This window comes from Rhincodon typus, chromosome 29 (assembly GCF_021869965.1).
Source record: "Rhincodon typus isolate 14 chromosome 29, sRhiTyp1.1, whole genome shotgun sequence".
NCBI lineage: Eukaryota > Metazoa > Chordata > Chondrichthyes > Orectolobiformes > Rhincodontidae > Rhincodon > Rhincodon typus.
The window spans coordinates 338,947-362,529 of NC_063360.1; the positions used below are offsets into that span (position 1 = coordinate 338,947).

Sequence of the window (23,583 nt, forward strand, 5' to 3'; positions counted from 1 at the left end):
TCAAGTAGGCACAAAAACATGGAGAGGACTACTAAGAGACCATGATATTGGTGGAGCAAACTCCAATGGCCAAATGTTTACAAATAAGATTTCATGGGATGTGGCCATTTCTAACAGATCCACAAAGATGAAAAAACAGCTTCCTATTGGGCAAGTAGCTAGGAGCTGATGATATCTACATTAATATATTCAAGTATGGAAGTACTCTTATGGTTAGGAAACTCAAGTCTCTTACTGATCTGGAGCCAGGATGGCCTAAGACAAGTATGTCTCCATAACTCATTCCAAACTTCTTTCAACAGCAGGAAAAATTCTGGCAAAGGTTATTCTTAGTCAGATAGTCACTCATCTCATTGACTCTGTGAACCTGGAACCATTGTTGCTTCCATACAGGTTGTTAACATACATATAAACTAGCAACTTAGGGAGCAGAAGTAGGCCATTCAACCTCCAGTCCTGCTCCACTATTCAATAAGGTCGTGAATGAGAGACAGATAACAAGGTGTGGAGCTGGATGAACACAGCAGGCCAAGCAGCATCAGAGGTGCGGGGAGGCTGATGTTTCGGGTCTAGACCCTCCTTCAGAAATAATTTGTGTTTCAAATTCCACATTTCCAACTATCCCTGATGCCATTTTGACTCCCCTACCTAATATTCATGCAAAATATTCAAACACTCAGCCTTCACATTTGTCTCATATTATTGTTGCCCACGTACTCAAGCTATTTATATTTGGTCGTAACCTCCTTATGTCCTATTCACAGTGTACTTTCCATTTTGTACCTTTGTGTCATTTGCAAATTTATATACCATGCCTTCACTTCTCTCATTTAAGTCATTGACATAAATTATGAAAAGTTGAGGCCCCAGCACCAACCCCTGTGAGACCCCACTCAATACATTCTACAATTAGAAAAAGACTCATTTTTATTATCGCTTGTTTTCTGCCAGCCAACTGTGATGTCCTAGTGGTTTGTCACTAGACTAATAATCCAGAGACCTATGTTTGAAAGCCATCATGGAACTTGAATCCAATAAAAATCTGGAATTAAAGTCTGATGTTGGCCACACACATCAATACGTTTCTGCAGGCTCTGTTATGCTTGGGGCAGAAGTGGTGGTTGCGGAAAGGGGTGGATGGGGCGTTGGTGTGGCAGTGTGCTCTTTTCGCTGTTTTCACCTGGCTTCTGCTTTTTCCCCGACAGCAAGTCTCGAGATGCCTGACGCGTTCTTGGATGCTCCTCCTCCACTGTGGACAGTCTTGGGCCAATGATTCCCAGGTATTTGAGGGAATTCCTCACTTTACTAGTGAGGCCTTGACAGTATCACTGAAGTGCTTCCTCTATCCACCTGGGGCTTGCATGCTATTTCGGGCCTGGGAGTACAGTCTGGGGAGTCTTGTGCCGGTCATGCAGATAACATGGTTCAGTGCTAAGAACAAGTCAAGCAGGTTTCTTTGGTCAATAATAAATAACTGATCTATTACTGAACCAAATGTACTCAAAAAAAATGCAAAGATCATTGACAAACAATTTAGATTATGCAAATATATATCTACCCTTTTATTCAATAAAAAAACACATACACAGGTCTGAGACGAAACAAAAATTGAAACTCTGCAGTATTAATTCTAAAGTATATTGGTTATGGTCACACTCACGAAAAGATGTTACGTATGATGTTCTGATTCCAAAGTTATTCTGCACACACAAGCTGGTGGTACTGGGGTGTCTTCCTGGAATAGTTGCAGCTTGCTGAATACCCTGTGCTGATGATGGTGGCTTATTCAGGAATCTTCCACGAGTGGAAAATAGGACTTTTGATGAGTTTTCACATGCTTTGCTGAGATGAGTTGCAAATAAACAGGGGGAGAGAGAGAAATGGATTGTTGCTTCTCAAAAAATCCCAAATTCTCTCCAAGTTTAAAATGCAATAACCTTCCACTAGCAAACTGGGTCATGCAATCTCTCTTGGAAGTTCTCCCAACCGAATCATTCCACCTGAGCTCCCTGCTCCTTGTGGGTGCAATACCGTTGCTGTTTTCCCCAGTGTACAAAGTTTCTTTTGTTTAAAGGTTCAAGCTGTATGGATCCACATGGTCTTTTCAAAAAGTAGTTTCTGAATAACATCTCTCATTGTTTCAGGTAGGGGAGGTTTGTGTAAATTTGAGGAAAATAACACTGTGCTATATCAGAGTAGCAATAAATAGAATCATTATCAAATTATGGCACGAATGGACAATCATTGCAAACTTAAGACTGTACCAGCAGATAAGGCCAGTGCTTACAAAATTGTAAAGAAAAACTCAAATTTAAGGGCTTTGTATCTGAATGTACTTATCATTTGTAATAAAATGACGAATTACAGTTCAAACTGTTATGAACCTGGCACTTTCTTCTCAACAAACCCCTGACCAGGTTGTACACACTGTTGCAGCTTTGTAGTTTCCACTTTGCTTTCATTTACCATTTCAACAAAACTGACCAGCTGATCCCATTTTCCCATATCTGTCTTCCTAATGCTTTTCCTAAACCACGAAGACTGCAATTTCATGTGGCCTACTTTATTGCAGTGAAAGCTCCTGAGCTTTTTTACTTCTTTCTCCCTTCATGGGTTTCCCTTTTACCCTGTGAACTATCTTTACTGTCTTCAATGAGGTCTCCTTTTCCCTTATCACCTGAGGATTTCTCTTTTCAACAATTTCTATCCCTCACAGACTGAAATTGATATCAGAAAGTTGCAAAGTTAGTATGGTACTTGTGGATTGGAAGGCAGGACATTAGCATTTGATGTTTGTAAAATGATGGGGGGGGGGGGGAAGAGTATGTGGTGCCTTTTAAAGATGTTGTGTTTTTTCTAGGCTTGGAGATTTAAAGAAATGTCTGCAGATGCACAGAGAGTTCTCAAAATTGAAAGATTTGTGTCAAAGGCTGTATAGTTCAAAAAATACCCACAGTTTTTGTTTTGTTGGCAAAGGAACCAGTTTGAATATCAGCCAATTTAAACCACGCACTTAGAAACTAAAACCAATTAATTTTAAAATCTGAGATAACAAGCTGTAGAGCTGGATGAACACAATAGGCCAAGCAGCATCATAGGAGCAGGAAGGCTGATGTTTTGGGCCTAGACCCTTCATCAGAAATTTCTAATTTCAATCCTAATTTAAGAAATTAATAGATCATTAAGGGTATAAAAGAATAAGGCATTTGAAAATTGGTTTGAGAGCAAACTACCATTGATTAAGAGAACAGCTCTCAACAGCCATCAGCTCTAAATAAAGAGAACATCACTGGCTCTCACAAAAATCTCTAAGCTCTCAAGGTAAGCACCATCTAAATAAAGGTACTATGGCACTCTTAACGAATATTCCGGACAGAAGAATTTGACGGAGGAAAGCATTCCTGACTGGAAGACAGCAGAGAAGGCAAAGAATATTCTGGAAGACGTATCCTGAATGTAATTTCAAGAGATTAAGTTTCAATTTATTTTATTATTATTTTGATTTATATAAGTGGGATTTGTATTCATTGGAATAGCATCCCATTAGAATTTTCTTCTATTTGGGAATAGTTAGTAGTTAACGGCGAATTATTTGGTATGTTAGTAGTTTTATTAATTTATTCACTGTTAGAATCAGATAAAATAAATTGTTACTTGTTGATTATAGAGTGACTGTCAGTAGTTCATTTCATTTAACCTCTCCTTTATAACAGATTTGAGGGTGAGAGGCAGGTTATACCATTTTTCACATTTCCTTTAACAGATTTTGAGGCGACGCGAGCTTCTCTGAGTGTTTCGGTTTTAGTTAGCAGAGCGGGATTGAACTCTGCTCCATAACAGATTGGGGGCTCGAATCCGGGATCTGGATAGTTCGTATACGGGATCTAAATGGATATAAATGGATTGGACAGATTTGGGTGCGAAAGGTCCCAGCAGATTTAAACAGACTTGGGAAATAGTGTCCTAGATTGTTAAATTAAAACTTAGGTGAGAAGTGGAAAATCTGTTCAATTTTGGTTACTTGTGGTTGATTAAATCAAAAGTGGGAGAAATGGTTCTTAACGTTGCTAAAGAGATTCTGGAGGTCGAAGATGCTTCCCAAATTTGCCAAGAAAGTTTAGGAAGACAAAAGGAAGGATATATGGATTTGGGTTTAACTAGGGATAAGAGGAAAGCTAAAATTGTAAAGGAGTTGGTCAAGCGTTTAGGTATACCAGGGAAACAGGCAAGTACAGCTAGGGCAGAAGAAAAACAAAAAGAGAAGAATGGAGAAAGAGAGAGTTTGAACTTCGGAAGTTGCAAATTAGACAGGATAGCTGACTTAAAATGATGGAAATGAAGGTACAAGATAGGCTTAGTGAAGAGGAGAGTGATAATGAGCAAACCCATTGTAGCCAAAGATTGGATAAGGATATATATAAGTATGTCAAAACATTACCAAATTTTGATGAAAAAGATGTAGAAGCCTTTTTCATTTCCTTTGAGAGATTGGCTAAACAGTTGAACTGGCCAGTGGATATGTGAGTAATGTTAATTCAGACCAAGTTGGTAGGCAGGACTAGTGAGGTGTTTGCAGCGCTGTCAGATGAGGTGTCAGGAGATTATGATGAAGTAAAACAGGCTATTTTGAGTGCTTACAAATTGGTACCAGAAGCATACAGACAACAGTTCAGAGTTATAAGGAAGGAACCACGTCAGACTTATATCGAATTTGAAAGGATTAAACATAGCAACTTTGATAGATCGGTGAGAGCACCAGCCATCTAATGAGTTATCAACCCATCAGCTCTAAAGAAAATATCACTGGCACCCACAGAATTCTCTAAGCTCTCAGAAAACCATCATCTGACTAAAGGTACAACGGCAGTCTCAGCTAAAATTCCTGACGCAAGAATTTGATGGAGGAAGACATTCCTGACTGGGGGACAGCAGAGAAGGCAAAGAACATTCTGGAAGACTTATTCTGCCTGTAATTTTGAGAGACTAAGTTTTAAGTTTTTTTTAAAATTTGTTTTATATAAACGGGGCTTGTATCTATTGGAATAGCATACCATTAGAATTATACTTTATTTCGGAATAGTTTATTTAAGGGGAATTGTTCAGTTTGTTAGTAGTTCTGTTAAGTTGTTCACTGTTAGAGTTAGATAAAATAAATTGTTACTTATTGATTCTAGAGTGACAGTCAGGGGTTCATTTCATTTAACCTCTCCTTTAAAACAGACTGCGGGTGAGTGGCAGGTTATTACCACTTTTCACATTTCCTTTAGCAGATTATGAGGTGAGGCGAGCTTCTCTGGGTGTTTCAGTTTTAGTTATCAGAGGGGAGTCAACCTCTGCTTCGTAACCGGAAGCCAAACTTTGATTTATGAACAATTCATAATCATCTGCCATTTCCACTGCTAATCTTGCAGTCTTAATTCTCTGCTCTTTTATTTAATTTTAGAATTCCTCCAAAAGAATCGTCTCTCTAAGAGTGTCATATGTTTGATCTATTTTCAATCCAGTAATCCGTTCAAAATCATGTATGTATGACCAGGGCCCTTCCTTGGATTCCTGAAACATTGTCTGTCAGCTTCTAGTACTAGCTCATATACACTTAAGATGGCATTTTTCACCTCCTCACACTGCCTAGAAACCTCGAGAGTGATGGCAATACCTCACTAGCTCTACCTACCAACTTTATATGGATCAATAATACCCACATGGTCATTGGCCATTTCATTTGTTTAGCCATTTTCTCAAACAAAACTAAAAAGGCTTCTATATCCTTCTCATCCAACTTATGCAATGCTTGGACATATTTAAATAGATCCCCACCAGGCCCTTGGCTATGATGGGATTACTCTCAAACACTGTCCTCATCACTACTCCTACTTTTTGCCCCCACCTCCACCATTTTAAGTCGACATTGAATTCTCAGTTCCAACCTCTGAAGTTCAAAGACTCTTATTTTCTCCCCTTCCTCTGCTAGGGCCTGCCTGTCCTTTTCTTTTTCTTCTGCTTTTAATTGTAATTCAAAGTTTCATTTCCTTTTCCTGATTAAGCCGCTTCATTTCCAATTGAATTTTAGCCATTACCAAAGATTAAGGTGGCATTCCAGACAATTATAAATGCTGCGCAATTGCCACAACTATAACCCTTTTCCTTGCAAACACAGGCAACCCCAACTCCAGTTTTTTTTTGCCCATTCAGAAAGCTTTCCCCTGCTCACTTTCTGTAAAACTCTCAAAGTGACTTCTTTCACGCCCAAACCCCCTCAAAATATGTTAAGAAGGTAGCCTAGACCCTAACTTCTTCTTATTTTAAAGGTAAATGTAAGTCATTGCATTCCAGATGCAATTCAATTGGTCAAACTACACAACGTTAAACAACACGCAATTTATTCATACACTATAGTTGAAATACAACAAAAGAAAAAGAAAAGAATTGGCTTAGCTGTAATGGTGTTGAAACAACACAATAACAGATATAAGAAACTGTTACGAATTAACTTTTCCAAGATAGTAACATCCCATAAACACACCCTTGGCAAAAGGCAAATTCAGAAAAACAGAATGAAACGCCAGCAGCCCAAATGGAAAAACATCAAGAGAACTCACAGATTGTAGCAGGAAGAGATATATAGCAGCAACAGACCCAACAACAACTGCTCCTACTGAAAAACTAAAACTCCTGGTTCTGTGAGAGCTTGACTACACCCATTCAAACTGCTGCTATTGTTCCAACTTAACAAAAAACCCAAGGCCTCACAAGCTGTTTACTTTATGAGTTTTCAATAGATGTCTTGGTGTCTCTGTCTTAAAACCTCTCTTTAAAAATCCAGGACAATATAGAGCCATAGTATCATCATAAATAAAAATTCATATGTATGACCTGATAAGCAATGCAGAGTCATGTTGATAAGTAAACCAAAGCTGGGACCTGAATATCCAATGTTATATGACATTTCAGAAGGACAGGAAGCTGGGAATAGATGGTTGGCTAACCCTGTTAATTAAAAAGATGTTAGTGCTGTAGCAAGCTATGATCTCAGTTCTAAAGACATAGTTTTGGTGGAACTAATAAACTGCAAGAGACAGGAAACATTTCTGGAAGTTGTTTATAGGCCACAAAGCAGTGGTGATGCAAATCACACTATTAAACCATGTGTGTAAAAGAAAGGTAGTACAATAATGATGAGGGATTTCAATGTTCATATATACTGGGCAAACTTAATTTGTACTATTGTTATGGAGGACAAATTCTTGGAATGTAATCAAGGTGGTTTTCTAGAGCAATACATAGAAGAGCAAAGGAAGGAATAGGCTATTTTTGATGTGGCATTGTGCAAAGAAAAAGGGTACTTAATAATTAATTGAGAAAGGAGGATGAGAGAAAGCTGGGAACTATAAACCTGTTAGTCTAACATCAGTCATAGGAAAACACAAGATTCTGTAATAAAGGATGTGATAACAGGACACTAAGAAAATAATTGTAGGATTGGGCAGAGTCAACGTGAATTTATGGAAGGAAAGAGTTGGAGTTGGAGTTTTTTTAAGGATGAAACTGGCAAAATACATAACGGGAAACTGGTTGAATTAGTATCTTTAGATTTTGTGGAGGTCACATCACATGCCGACCTGATCTGAGGTTGCCACCCAGGTTAAAATAGTCCTAACCGTCTGGAAGAATACACAGCAATCAATGACCTCCTCCACTTCACCAGGTGGTTGCCACCATTTTCTCTCCGATACCTCATACTCACTCTATCTCTGTTACTGTAGCCACCTCCCATCAAGACTCATTTTCTACAACTTTCACTATTGCCTGCAACACCTTTCCTCACTTGCTCTTGCATCAAAGTTGGCCTTGCAGGACCTCTTGCCCTTTCTGCCACACATCTTGCCATAGCCCACGTCACCTAGACCCCTATAAGAATCTACCCACTACTTTTATGCTTGCAGTGCAGCACAACAAAGTAGAATGTGAGTTATGAGGAGGAGGCAAAGATATTTCAAGAGGATTTGGAGCTACTAAGTAAGTGAAAAAAAAAAGGCAGACAGAATACAAAGTGCAGAATTGTGAGGTTATCAGTTTTGGAAATAAAAATAGAAAAACAGGGCATTTCTTAAATGGTGACAGGTTGAGAAGTGTTGATCTTCAAACGTACTTTGTCCTTGTTCATGAGTCACTGAATGTTAGCATACACATGCAGCAAGCATTTAGGAAGGTCTTTGTTACAGGACAGTTGAATAGAGATGTCTAACTACAATTATATAAAGCCTTAATGAAACCATACTTAGTAGACTGCCACTAATTTTAAAAAAAAATCATTTACAGGATGTGGACATCACTGGCTAGGCCAGTATTCATTGCCCATCTGTAATTGCCCAGAGCGCAGTTGAATATCATCTACATTGTGTGGATCTGAAGTCACATGTAGACCAGACCAGCTGAGGATAGCAGATTTCCTTCCTTGAAGGACACTAGTGAGCCAAATGGGTTTTTCCAACAATTGACAATGGTTTCATGGTCAGTTGAGATTCCAGAGTACTTGGAAATGCATGGCAAAATAGGAGGGAGTTAGCACGGCTTCCAAAAGGGGATGTCATGTTTGACAAATCTGTTAGAATTCTTTGAGGAGGTAACAAGCAAGTTAGACTAAGAAGAGCCAGTAGATATGATCTATCTGTATTTCCAGGAGGCCTTTGACAAGCTGCCTCACAGGAAGCTGGTAAATCAAATAAGAGCCCATGGTTTTAGGAGCAAGGTACTGACGTGGAAAGAGGATTAGCTGACATTCAGAAGACATAGAGTAGGGATAAAGGGATCTTTTTCAGGATGGCAACTGGTTTCTAGTAGAATTCTGCAGGGATCAGTGTTGAGACCACATCCACGTTATATATTAATGATCTGGATGAAGGATTTGAAGGTATTGGTGCTACATTTGCAGATTACATAAAGATAGGTGGATGGACAGGTAGTGTTGCGAAAGCAGGGAGGCTGCAGAAGAACTTGGACATGCTAGCAGAGTGGATAAAGAAGTGGCAGATGGAATACAATGTCGCAAAGGTTGAGGTTATGCATTTTGGTAGGAAGAATAGAGGCATAGACTATTTTCTAAATGGGGAAAGTCTTCGGAAATCAGAAGTGCAAAGGGTCTTGAAAAGGATACCAAGGGGGCTGGATACAGTAGATGTGGTAGTATGAGAGACCAGAATCCAAGGGCACACCCTCAGAGTGAAGGGACAACCCTTTAGAACTGAGATGAGGAATTTCTTCAGCCAGAGGGTGGTGAGTCTGTGGAACTCATTGTAGCAGTGGGCCATGGAGGCCAAGTCATTTATTTAAGACAGAGATAAATGGGTTCTTGATTAGTAAGGGGATCAAGGGTTATGGGGAGAAGGCAGGAGAATGGGGTTGAGAAACATATCAGCCATGAAGGAATGGTGGAGCAGACTCAATCACTTTCAAAAGTGCATTAATGAGAGTTCAGGGCCAACATGTTCCCATTAGAGTGATAGTGAAGTCCTGCTCAAGAAAAAGGAGGCATATGACATGCACAGGCAGCTGGGATCAAGTGAATTCCTTGAGGAGTATAGAGGGTGTCAGAGTACACTTGAGAGAAATCAGGAGGGCTAAAAAGGGACACAAGATGGCATTGGCAGATAAGGTAATGGAGAATCCAAAGAGATCCTACAAGTACATGAAGGGTAAAAGAGCAACTAGGGAGAGAATAGGGTGTCTTAAAGATCAACAAGGTCATCTGCGTGCAGAGCCACAAGAGATGGTTGAGGTTATAAATGAATATTTCTCATCAATATTGACTGTTAAGGAATGTAAGGATGCTAGGGAACTTAGGGAAATAAATAGTGATGTCTTGAAGAGCGGCCACATTACAGAAGAGGAAGTGCTGGTAATCTTAAAATGCATTGAGGTAAATAAATCCCCGGGACCTGAAGAAGTATATCTCAGGACTTTGTGGGAGGCTAGGGAGAAAATTGTGGGGCCCCTAGTGGAGATATTTGTATCATCGAAAGCCACGGATGAAATGCCCGAAGATTGGAGGGTCGCTAAATGTTGTGCCATTATTTAAGAAAGGCTGTAGGGAAATACCTTGGAACTACAGACTGGTGAGCTTTACATCCATGGTGGGTAAGTTGTTATAGGGGATTCTGAGAGACAGGATCTACAGGCATTTGGAGAGGCAAGGATTCATTTGGCATAGTCAGCATGGCTTTGTGTGTGGGAAATTGTGTCTCATGAATTTGATTGAGATTTTTGAAGGGGTGACCAAGAAAGTAGAGGAGGGCAGTGCAGTAGACATTGTCTGCATAGACTTTAGCAAAGCCTTTGACAAGTACCGCATGGTAGGTTGTTCAATAAGGTTAAATCTCACGGGATCCAGGGATCCAATTAGATATAAAATTGGCTTGATGGTAGAAGACAGAGGGTGGCGGTCGAGGGTTGTTTTTCAGACTGGAGGCCTGTGACCAGCGATATGCTACAGGGATCGGTGCTGGGTCCACTGTTATTCGTCATTTATACAAATGATTTGGATGAGAATTTAAGAGGTCCGGTTAATAAGTTTGTGGCTGACACCAAGCTTGGTCGTATAGTGGATAGCAAAGAAGGTTACCTGGGAATGCAGCGAAATCTTGATCAACTGGGCCAGTGGGCTGAGGAATGGCAGATGGAGTTTAATTTAGAAAAATGCAAGCTGTTGCATTTTGGTAAAACAAACCAGGGTAGGACTTACACAGTCAATGGGGAGTGTTATCGAACAAAGAGATCTAGAGGTAAAGGTTCATAGCTCCTTGAAAATGGAGTCACAGGTAAACAGGCAGTGAAGAACGTTTTCAGCATGCTAGCTTTCATCGGTCAGAACTTTGAGTATAGGAGATGGGATGCAGCTGTACAAGACATTGGTGAGGCCACATTTGGAGTACTGAGTGCAGTTCTGGTTACCCTATTAAAGAAAGGATACTATTAAACTAGAAAGAGTGCAGAAAGGATTTACAAGGATGTAAATCTGGACTGGAAGGTTTGTTTTATAAGGAGAGGTTGGATAGATTGGGACTCTTTTCCCTGGAGCATAGGAGACTGAGAGGTGACCTTATAGAGATATATAAAATCAAGAGAGGCATAGATAAGGCGGATAGCAGACAGCTTATCCCCATGGTGTGGAGTCTAAAACTAGAGGGCATAGGTTCAAGGTGAGAGGGGAGAGATACAAAAGGGTCCAAACGGACATTTTTTTCACACAGAGGGTGGTGAGTGTCTGGAACAGGCTGCCAGAGGTAGCAGTGGAAGCAAGTACAATTTCATCATTTAAGAAATATTTTGACAGGTACATGGATGAGATAGGTAAAGAGAGATATGGACCAAACGCAGGCAAAAGGGTCTAGTTTAAATTTTGAAAACTGGGTGGCATGCGCAAGTTGGCCCGAAGGGCCTGTTTTCATGCTGTAGATCTCTACAACTCGATGGGTTGGATGGCCTAATTCCACTCCGATAATGTGGAGACAATGGCCTAGTGATATTATTGCTGTACGATTAATCCAGAAACCTAGGCAAGGTTCTGGGATCCCAAGTTTGAATCCCACCATGGCAGTTAGGAAATTTGAACTTTATAAAAAAATCTGGAATTACGAGTCTAATGATGACCATGAATTTATTGTCAATTATCGGAAAAACCCATCTCATTCACTAATGTCGTTTAGGGAAGGAAACTGCCAACTTTACCTGGTCTGACCTATACGTGATTCCAGACCCATATCAATGTAGTTGACTACGACAATTAGGGTTGAGCAATAAATGCTGGTATAGCCAGTAGCATTCTCATCTGATAAATGAATAAAAAATCTCATGATAAAATGAGAAGTGACCTCATTCAAATAAACAGTTGTTACAGGATGGACGTTTCCAATGGCTGGGGATTCTACCCTTTTCACGGTATGGAGAGTCAGTTGTTGAGTATGTTCAAGACTGAAATCAAGAGTTCTACGTATGAAAAACATCAAGGATTCAGGGAGAGTGAAGGAAAGTGGTGTTGAAGTAGAAAATCAACTATGATTTAACTGAATTACAGAGTGGGCTCAAAGGACAGTATGGCCTAATCCTGCTCTTGTTTCTTATTTTCTTAGTCCAAGTAGGTACTGATTTGGCAAGGAATCAGTATAATACCTTCAAACAATTCAAGGCTGTCAGTATTGTGAAGGACTAATAAGAGTTAAGACTTCAGCTTGTTCTATAGTTCTAATTTCATCATGTAGCCCTCTATATAGTGGTTAGAAGTTAGTACAACACACATTCCTATTAATTAGGATTGTGTTCAAACACATGAAATACTTAGCTAATTCAAACAGGATGAGCGACTTAAGATGTCCTTTTTACTTATCCTTCCTTTTTCAGGACATGTGTAACTAGTTCTAGCTCCTGACCATGGCGAGAGGAATGGGGTATTGAGCGTGTCAGAGTCCCACGCCATTCGTGATGGGGAGCGACCCCCACCCCACCCAGTATCAGTGAGTGCCTGCTGATTTGTCAGTGACCCTCCCCCAGTATCTGTTAGCCCAGTGTCTTTGAGCCCTCTTCCCAGTGACATTGAACAACCCGTGTCAGTGAGCCCTCCTCCCTCCTATCCCTTTAATAATGCGCCCACCCCCGCACCAAAGACAGTGAACCACCCTCTCTCCAAGATAGTGATTCTCCCCTGATATTGATCCCGCCTTTCCCCACTCCCCTTGCAGACAATGATGGCCCCGAACAGAGATCCCCAACCGTTCATTATAGTGATCCCGCCTCCTCCACAGCTTCACCCCAGCCCCCGCCCCCCAGCGATCCCCTGCCAACCGGTGTGTCACAGCAGCGTCCTGATGGTGACGTGAGTTGGAAGGAACTGTTGCTGCGGACGGACGATGATGCAGTTCCGTTTCCGGTGACCGTTATTTTGATGCCGTTTTGGGCGGGAATTGCAAACTCTAGAAGACAGGGAGCCCGAGCGGTGAGTGTTAATTAGTGACTGAGGAAGCTGTGCAGGATCTGCGAGGGGATTTTATAGATGGGAGGTGGGGTGAGGGGTGGGTGGTCCGAGAGTACGGTCGAGGGTTGGGGATCAGACAGAGTCCGGGAGGTGAATAGGGGGAGTGGTGGACAGGCAGGTATGTGGTGTTTTCCCCGTGTCTGGGTAGTGGAGGGTCTCGAAAGGCAGTTGGGACAAAGAGGGTGTGGGGTCTGGTCTGGTCTGGTATGGGAAGCGAGGAGAATGAGGGTAGGGGGATGAGTGAGTATCCTGGAGGGGTGTAGAGGTCCGAGGGAGGGTAAGGGTCAGGGCGGTGAGTGAGTGTCATTTGAGGGCCCAGGGCAAGGCTGTGTTCACCCTGCAGTTTGGTTCGAGGGCCTGGGGAATGAACTAAGTTAAAGGGGAGGGGAAGGAATAGACATATAGAGTAAAGAGTGGCTGGTCCAGTGGTGAGGCTATGAGGAAAGGGGTTAGTTGTGAAAACATCGGGAAGGTGGTGATGGTGGGAATGTCTGGGTAGGTGCCGTTCGGTGGCACTGGAATTTATTAAGAAATAGCAATTAGATGTGCATAACTAATTGTGGAAACAGACCCTTTGGCCCAACAAGTCCACACCGACCCTTAGAGCATCCCAAGCCAGACCCATCCCCCTGTAACCCATCTAAGCTACACATCCCTGAACACTACGGGCAATTTAGCATAGCCAATCTACCTAACCTGCACATCTTTGACTGTGGGACGAGGTTGGAGCGCCCGGAGGAAACCACGCAGACACAGGGATAACGTGTAAACTCTACACAGTCGCCCGAGGGTGGAATCGAACCCAGGTCCTGTAAGGCAGCAGTGCTAACCACTGAGCCACTATGCCACCCCACAATCGCGAATGGCTGCAGCCTCTAGTGGATGTGATCTATTTAGATTTCCCGATGACCTTTGGAGCCCTATAGGAAGCTACTAAGATACAAGGCAAGGTACTAGCATGGACAGAGAATTGGTTGATTGTCAGAATGTAGAGAGAAAGGAAAAAGGGTTTTTTTTTCAGGATGGCAGCTGGTGACTAGTGGATCCACAGGGAGCATTGTCGCAACCACAACTCTTCATGTTATATGTTAATGATCTGGACGAAGGATCTGAGGGCATTGTTGCTAAGTTTGCAGGTGATACAAAGATAGGTGGAGGGACAGTTTGTGTTGAGGAAGTGAGGACGCTGCGAAAGGCTAGGCAAGTGGGCAAAAAAGTGGCAGACAGGATAAATGTGGCAAAGTGTGAGGTTAGGCATGTTTGTCGGAAGAATAGAGATGTAGACTATTTTTTAAATGAGGAAGGCTTCAGAAATCTGAAACACAAAGTGACTTGGGAGTCCTAGTTCAGGATTCTTAAGTTTAAATGCAGGTTCAGTTTGGTTAGGAAGGCAAATGCAAGGTTAGCATTCATTTCAAGAGAGCTGGAATACAAGAGCAGAGATACGCAACTTCAGCAGTACAAGTCTTCAGTCAGACCACATCTGGAATTTTGTGAGCAGTTTTGGGCCCCATATGTTAGGAAGGGTGTGCTGTCATTGTACGCTGTCCAGAGGAGGTTTACCAGAATGATCTCAGGGATGAAGGGCTTTGGGTTTGTATTCAATGAAGTTTAGAAGGATGATGATTTGACTGAAACTTACAGGATACTGAGACACCTGGAAAAAGTCAACCCAGAGAAGAATCTTCCACTAGTAGGAGAGACTAGGAACTGAGGGCACAGCCTCAGAGTGAAAGGGTAACGCTTTAGAACTGAGATGAGGAGGAATTTCTCCAGCCAAGATAGTGAATCTGCGAAATTCCATGGCGTCCACAGCTCTCTGAGGCAAAGCCGTTGAGTGTATTTAAGACAAAGATAGTTAGGTTCTTGATTAGTAAGGGGATCAAGGGTTAAGTGGAGAAGGCAGGAGAATGAGGTTGAGAAACATATCATCCACGATTGAATGTTGGAGCAAAGGCCTAATTCTGCCCCTATACTTTATGGTCTTATCTTGACCAATGTATTAGGAAATTCCTTTCCAGTCTCTGTCTGACGAAAGCTGTGGTCAGCCTGTGTCCAAGAAAACCTATTTTCTGACAAGGGTTTTTTTTTCCCTCTTGTTTGTTTTTAACAAGTCCTCACTCTCGTCACATTTATCTTCCAACATTTATTTTCACACACAGGCAGCTTTATGCAGCTTTGTCCAGAATGAGAAGTTTTTGCTTGTATTAAATTATTTAGATTTGTAAAAGTTACTGTGTAGAACATAACATTTCAGCACATCATGTCTGTGTAAATTGAATCAAACTAGTCACCATTCGCATCTCATCTTCCAGCATCTGCTGCCTGGCCTTGCAGGTTACAGCATTTCAAGTGCAGGTCTGGGTACCTATTAAATAATTTGAGGGCTTTTGCCTCCACCACTAAATAGAGTTGCAAATTCCAGGCACCCATTAAATCAGCAACAAATTCCACGTGCCCAACCTGTTCTGGGTGAAAACATTTTCCATCTAATTCTGCTATCTCCCCGTAAATCTGTGTAATTGGTTTCCTTTAGAGGAGAGATCATTCTTCCTTCTCTACTTATCTGGGCCCCTCATAATTTTATACATCTCAAACAAGTGACCCCTTAGCCTCCCCGTTCTAAGAAAAACAACCTTGGCCAATCCAATTTGTTCTCATAGCTGCAGTTTTTCAAGCATTATTGTAAATCTCCTCTGCACCACCTCCAGAGCAATTTTGTCCTTTCTGTAATGTGACTACACTGTGTACACAGTTCATAGTTGACCAGATGGGTGATTTGTGATGCCAATAGTGGAGGTTCAGTTCTTGTACCTGGCTGAGGTTACCACAATGGTTTCACCTTCTCTGCTGTGCCTGAGCTGTGGTGACCCTCGGGTTAAACCACCACCAGTTGTCTGTCTCTGATGAGAGCAGCCCTATGGTCCTCTAGGACTGTGACTTTACACATTTTGAACTGTGGCCAAATTGGTATTTTATACAGTACCAGCATTACATTTCTACTTTTCTATTCTGTACATTGTCCAGCAAAAGGAAAGCATTCCATGTGGATTCTTTATCTGGACCTTCCAGGACCTGTGGGCATGCACTTCCACTTCCTCTACAAAGGGTTTTTCAACTTGTGGTTCGAACTCGAGTGGGGATGTGATCTAAAATTTTGGGGCAGCTGCAAGGTCTCTTTAAATCCTAGTTTATTTTCTTTTGGTCTTGTGGCCAATGACTCTTTGGCTATTGCTGTATGGCCTCATGATCAGATATTGACGCTAAAGAAAGTTCTGAAGGTATACAGTACAGCGCAGAAACGGGCCCTCGGCCCACCAAGCCCGCGCCAATTCTAATCCTTATTAGACCTATTATTTATTGCCCATACAAGATATCTATCCCTCTGTTTGCCTAACATTCATGTGTCTATCAAGATATGACTTAAATGTGGCTAACATGTCTGCTTCCACCACCACTATTGGCAGTGTGTTCCAAGCACACGTCACCCTTTATGGAAAAAAAGTTTCCCCGCATTTCTCTCCTAAAATTTCCCCCCTCTCACCTTGAACCTGTGCCCCTTGTAGTTGACCTTTCTGCCCTGGGAAAAAGCCTTTGACCATCCAACCTATGCCTCTGTCTTTCCAGTGAAAATAATCTGAGTTTATCCAACTTCTCCTTATAACTAAAACCCTCCAAACCAGACGGCATCCTGATAAACCTTCTCTGCAACCTCTCCAAGGTGGCCACATCCTTCTGGTAGTGTGGCAGCCAGAACTGCATGCAATATTCCAAATGCAGGCTGAAGTTTTGTACAGCTGTAACCTACTTGCCAACTTTTATATTCGATGACCTGGTCAATGAAAACAAGGATGCTGTATACTTTCTTGATCACCTTATCCAACAGTGTTGCCACTTTCAGGGATTTGTGAACCTGTATGCCCAGATCCCTCAATGTCAGTATCATTTAAAAATCCTTAAAGTTTCAAGCATGTTGACCTAATCCATCTTTCCCGACTCAACACTTGAAACCTACACCCTCCCCTGTAGAAGTACTGTTCCATGAAAGGTTGGAAGTGGAGGGGAGAAGTCTCTCAATCACACAACACCCCCAAAAAAAGCACCATGAAGCATTAAAATGGGGCTACACCAGAAAGATGTTTGAGAAGCACTGTTCTGTAATTCAGTATGCTACCAAAAAAATGCTGGTGCTAGAAAACTGAAATAAAACTAGAAATTGCTGGAAAATCTCAGCATGCCTGGCAGCATCTGTCGAGAGATAAACAGTTAACATTGCATGTTCAATATGAACTTCATGGTCATATGGACTTGAAACGTTAAGTCTGTTTCCCTCCCCAAATGCTGCTGAGTTTCTGCAGCACATTGAAATAAAAACAATATCTTCCCTGTTTGTTGTGTATTCCCTAGCTTTGTTTGCCCTCCCCAAATATCCTGTGGAAAAATAACAAATGGAATTCAATCCACTAACTCAACCAAAACATCGATATCACTCAAGTTGACAGATATCATCTTTATTTTTGAATACAGTGATTTGAATCACCTGCAAATTTCCCAATCATACCTCCTATTTAAGTCTAAATCACCAATATAATGCAACAAAAGGCTTCAAACCAAGCCCTGTGGAACACTGCTGGAAACTGCTTTCATTCTCAAAAACGTATGTTTGCTTTGTTTTTTGTTGCTGAGCTGATTTTGGATCCATCTCGCCACATTCCACTGCTTCCCATGGGTTTTTACTTTCCTGACCAGTCTGCCAACTTGTCAACTGCCTTAAAATTCATTTTGACAGCATTCACTGTACTACCCTCAATTCTCCATGTCACTTCCTCAAAAAAAAAGTAATCAAGTGAAATAAAAACTAGAAATCACAAGGTACTGTTGCAATAATGTTTAATTTTACTGCAAGTATTTTGTTAACACAAGATTATTAGGAAGCAATACATGAACCCTGTCAATTTATATGAATGATGTATAAGAGTGCATTAACTGTGCAAAAATCCATTTATTTTTCAGTTGAAATGAGCAGAATGAGTCATAATCCCAACAGTCATAGAACATTGCAGCCTCACCGAATCAGTGAGGCCACCAGATATGGACTGGTTACACCTCAAAGGTATGTCCAACAAATTGTCTTTCTGTAGGGCTTTTGCATAAGCTATTTTGGAGTGTTTTGCACTTTTACAAATGGAAATTGTCAAGCTGAAGAGAATATAAATAGGAGCATGAGTAGATCATTCAGCATGTCATGCCTGATGTATCATTCATTTTTGTTATCCTTTCAGTGGATGGGGCATTGCTGGCCAGGCCAATATTTGTTGCCCATATCTAATTGTCCTTGAGCAGGTGGTCATAAGCTGACATCTTGAACCAACGTGTGGTAGATATACCCACAGTGCTGTGAGAACGAGGGTCCAGGTTTTTGATCCAGCAATAGAGAAGGAATAGTGACATAGTTCCAAGTCAGGGTGATGTGTGGCTTGAAGGAAACTTGTAACTGTTCCCCAAGTCGACTACCCTTGTCCCAATTGGTAGAGGTTGCATGTTTGGGAGATGCTGTTAAAAAGAGCCTCAGTGACTTTCTGCAGTACATTTTATAGATCACACTCGGCAAACACCGTGCATCAATGGAGGTGGTGAATATTTAGATTGGTGGATCAGAATTTCAATCAAATAAGTTTATGTCATGTCTTACTAATTTGTTTGACTTTTGAGGAGGTGACAAAGGTGATTGATGAGGGTAGAGCAGTGGATGTTGTCTACGTGGATTTTAGACAAGGCCCCTCACGGTAGGCTCAGCCAGAAGATAAAGATGCCATGGGATCCACGGTGACTTGGCTGCATGGATTCAGAATTGGTTTACCCATAGAAGGCAGAGGGTAATGGTGGAAGGGTGATTTTCATGCTTGAGATCCATGACTAGTAGTGTTCCGCAGCGATCCGTACTGGGACCTCTGCCGTTTGTGAGAAACGTAAATAACTTGGATGAAAATGTAGATTGGTGGGTTAGTAAGTTTGCAGACGATATGAAGATTGGTGGAGTTGCAGACAGTGTAGCAGGTTGTTAAAGGATACAGCGGGGTGTAGATCAGTTGCAGATTTAGGCAGAGAAATGGCAGATAGAGTTTAATCCATGTAAGTGTGAGGTGCTGCGGTTTGGAGATCAAATATTAAGGAAAGTATACACTTAATGTCAGGACCCTGAACAGCATTGACATATAGGGGGATCTTGGGGTTCAAGTTCATAGCTCCCTGAAAGTGTCTGTGCAAGTAGGTAGGGAAGTAAAGGCGGCTTATAGCATGTTTGCCTTTATTGGTCAGGGAATTGAGTACAAGAGTCAGGATGTCATGTTGCAGCTATATAAGACCTTGGTTAGGCCACGCTTAGAGTGTTCAGTTCTGGTTGCCAAATTACAGAAAGGACATGGAGACTTTGGAGAAGTTACAGAAGAGGTTTACCAGGATGCTGCATGGATTAGAGGACATGAGCTATAAACTAGAGGCTAGAAAAATGCGGGTTGGTTTTGAGTGGCAGAGGATGAGGGGAGACTTGATGGAAGTCTGCAAAATTGAGATGCATAGATAGGGTTGATGGTCAGAATCTTTTTCCACAGAGTTGAAATGTCTAATACTAGGGGGCATGCATTTAAGTTTGAGGTGGGGGTGGGGCTGGGGTGGGGTTGTGGGGGAGGGAGTTCAAAGGAGATGTAAAAGAAAAGTACAGGTCCTTCGGCCCACGACGTTGTGCCAAACTTTTACCCTAAACCTAAGGTCTATCTAACCTTCATCCCTACCTTATACTATCATCCATATGCCTATCTAATAGCCGCTTAAATGCTCCTAATGAGGCCGACTCCACTACCCTCTCCAGCAATGCATTCCATGCCCCTACCCCTCTCTGAGGAAAGAACCTACCTCTGATGTCTCTCCTATATCTACCTCCGCTCACTTTAAAACTGCAATTCATATACTTAGTTTCACAATGAGTTTTGTCCGAGATGTAAGGGGCAAGTTTTTTTTAAAACAGTGTTCGAAGTTTACTACGCACTGCTGGGAGTTTTGGAGGAGACAGATACATTGGGGCATTTAAGGAACTTTTAGGTAAGTACATAAATACGTGAGGAATGGAGGGGCATGGACCTAGGGCAGGCAGACGGGATTAGTTTAATTTGGCGTCATATTTGGCACAACATCGTGGGCCGAAGGGCCCTTTCCTGTGCTGTTTTGTTCTGAGCTGCTTTGTCCTGAATCATTACCGATTTTCAATTCCACACTTCCTATTCTCGCATCCCTTTCTTTCCTGTGTGAACCTCTGAGCATCAAATATTCTGAATTATGGAATGATTCACAACCCTTTGATGATCCTTTCTCAGCCCTAAACTATTGATGTTTATCTTGATCCTGTGTCCAGTCTTTGAAATTCCCCAGCCTGAGGAAATAACCTCCATGTCTATCTTGGCTATCTCCAAGGATCTTGGAAGTTTAAATGAGATCTCAATTGGGTTTAAACTAAATGGCTATTTCACAAGGCCGAATGACCTATTGTCATGGAATAAATTTGGATTTTTAATTGATTCCCCTAAATTCCAGAAACCGATCTTGTTGTGTTTGCTGCAGCATTTCCGAGGTAGCGGTATCCTTCCTTTAAATATAGTCTCGCCAAAGCCCTGTAAATTTGTAGCAAGTCTTCTGCTTTAATCAATCCCCTTGCAATAATAATTAATGTGACCCTTGCCTTTTGAATTTCTTGTTGTACCGATGTACTAAGATTTCATATCAATCATGTCAGAAGACCAGTTTAGAATCAGATTAAGCTTTTGTATTCACAGACTAGAATTTTCATCCTTTAGACATAAGCTTGAGACTCCATTGACCACTTTGAGCAGCTGCAGAGAAAGGAGTTCTTTGCTAGTTACCCGTCTGAGAAAATTGCAATCTGAATTAAGCTCATAATTGTAACCATCCCTATTCCACAAATATTTGAAAACAAACCAAAGACTTATTGCAAAGAGCTACTGAAGGACGGACATATGTACAAAGTATTCCTCTTAAAGAACAAAGAAAATTACAGCACAGGAACAGGCCCTTCGACCCTCCAAGCCTGCACTGATCCAGATCCTCTATCTAAACCTGTCGCCTATTTTCCAAGGATCTGTATCCCTCTGCTCCCTGCCCATTCATGTGTCTGTCCAGATACATCTTAAATGACGCTATCGTACCCGCCTATACCACCTCCGCTGGCAATGCGTTCCAGGCACCCACCACCCTCTGCGTAAAGAACTTTCCACGCATATCTCCCTTAAACTTTTCACCCTCACCTTGAAATCGTGATCCCTAGTAATTGAGTCCCCGACTCGGCGAAAAAGCTTCTTGCTATCCACCCTGTCTATACCCCTCATGATTTTGTAGACCTCAATCAGGTCCGTCCTTCTAATGTAAATAATCCTAATCTACTCGACCTCTCTTCATAGCTAGCGCCCTCCATACCAGGCAACATCCTGGTGAACCTCCTCTGCACCCTCTCCAAAGCATCCACATCCTTTAGGTAATGTGGCGAGCAGAACTGTACGCAGTATTCCAAATGTGGTCAAACCAAAGTCCTATACAACTGTAACATGACCTGCCAACTCTTGTACTCAATACTCCATCCGATGAATGAAAGCATGCCGTATGACTTCTTGACCACTCTATCCACCTTCAGGGTACAATGGACCTGAACACCCAGATCTCTCTGTGCATCAATTTTCCCCAGGGCTTTTCCATTTGCAGATGGAGTACTATCTGCTACTCCACCAATCTTAGTGTCATCTGCAAACTTGCTAATCAGACTGTCTATACCTTCCTCCAGATCATTTATGTATATCACAAACAGCAGTGGTCCCAACACGGATCCCTGTGGAACACCACTGGACACAGTTCTCCATTATGAGAAACTCCCTTCCACTACAACTCTCTGTCTGCTGTTGCCCAGCCAGTTCTCTATCCATCTAGCTAGTACACCCTGGACCCCACGCGACTTCACTTTCTCCATCAGTCTACCATGGGGAACCTTATCAAACGCCTTACTGAATTCCTTGTATATGACATCTACAGCCCTTCCCTCATCTATCAACTTTGTCACTTCCTCAAAGAATTCTATCAAGTTGGTAAGACATGACATTCCCTGCACAAAACCATGCTGCCTATCACTAATAAGCCCATTTTCTTCCAAATGTAAATAGATCCTATCCCTCAGTATCTTCTCCAGCTGCTTCCCCACCACTGACGTCAGGCTCACCGGTCTATAATTACCTGGATTATCCTTGCTACCCTTCTTAAACAAGGGGACAACATTAGCAATCCTCCATCCTCCGGGACGTCACCCGTGCTCAAGGATGCTGCAAAGATATCTGTTAAGGCCCCAGCTATTTCCCCTCTCGCTTCCCTCAGTAACCTGTGATAGATCCCATCCGGACCTGGGATTTCCCCACCCTAATGCCTTTTAGAATACCCAACCCGTCCCTCTCCTCGGTGAATACCAACACAAAGTACTCATTAAGAATCTGACTAATTTTCTCTGACTCCTCGCATAAATTCCCTCCTTTGTCCTTGAATGGGCCAACCCTTTCTCTAGTGACCCTCTTGCTCCTTATGTACGAATAAAAGGCTTTGGGATTTTCCTTAACCCTGTTTGCTAAAGATATTTCATGACCCCTTTTAGCCCTCTTAATTTCTTGTTTCAGATTGGTCCTACTTTCCCGATATTCTTCCAAAGCTTCATCTGTTTTCAGTCGCCTAGACCTTATGTATGCTTCCTTTTTCCTCTTTGCTCGTCTCACAATTTCACCTGTCATCCATGGTTCCCTAATCTTGCCCTTTCTATCCCTCACTTTCACAGGGACATGTCTGTCCTGCACTCTAATCAACATCTCCTCTTTAAAAGCGTCCCACATATCAAATGTGGATTTACCCTCAAACAGCTGCTCCCAATCCACATTCCCCAGCTCCTGCCAAATTTTGCTATAGTTGGCCTTCCTCCAATTTAGCACTCTTCCTTTAGGACCACTCTCGTCTTTGTCCATCAGTATTCTAAAACTTACGGAATTGTGATCACTATTCCCAAAGTGATCCCCTACTGAAAGTTCAACCACCTGGCTGGGCTCATTCCCGAACACCAGGTCCAGTATGGCCCCTTCCCGAGTTGGACTATTTACATACTGCTCTAGAAAACCCTCCTGGATGCTCCTTACAAATTCTGCTCCATCTAAATGCCTAACACTAAGTGAATCTCAGTCAATGTTGGGAAAATTAAAATCTCCCATCACCACCACCCTGTTGCTCCTACATCTTTCCATCATCTGTCTACATATTTTTACCTCTATCTCACGTTCGCTGTTGGGAGGCCTGTAGTACAGCCCTAACATTGTTACCGCACCCTTCCTACTTCTGAGCTCTGCCCATATTGCCTCACTGCTTGAGTCCTCCATAGTGCCCTCCTTCAGCACAGCTATGATATCCTCTTTGACCAGTAATGCAACTCCTCCACCCCTTTTACCTCCCTCTCAATCCCACCTGAAGCATCT

At 42.0% G+C, this 23,583-nt stretch overlaps 1 protein-coding gene across 1 annotated transcript in view; it reads left to right on the forward strand.

Moving 5' to 3' along the window:
* The first annotated feature begins 12,839 nt into the window (after positions 1–12,839).
* The window catches only part of LOC109937437 (kinetochore protein NDC80 homolog), a 76,580-nt gene continuing 65,836 nt past the window's right edge, over positions 12,840–23,583 (forward strand). Inside the window, exons 1-2 of the mRNA XM_048613871.1 lie at positions 12,840–12,985; positions 18,038–18,137. Of these exons, the coding sequence (XP_048469828.1) occupies positions 18,043–18,137 (95 nt within the window). The 5' untranslated portion in view covers positions 12,840–12,985; positions 18,038–18,042. The remainder of the gene's footprint in view (positions 12,986–18,037; positions 18,138–23,583) is intronic.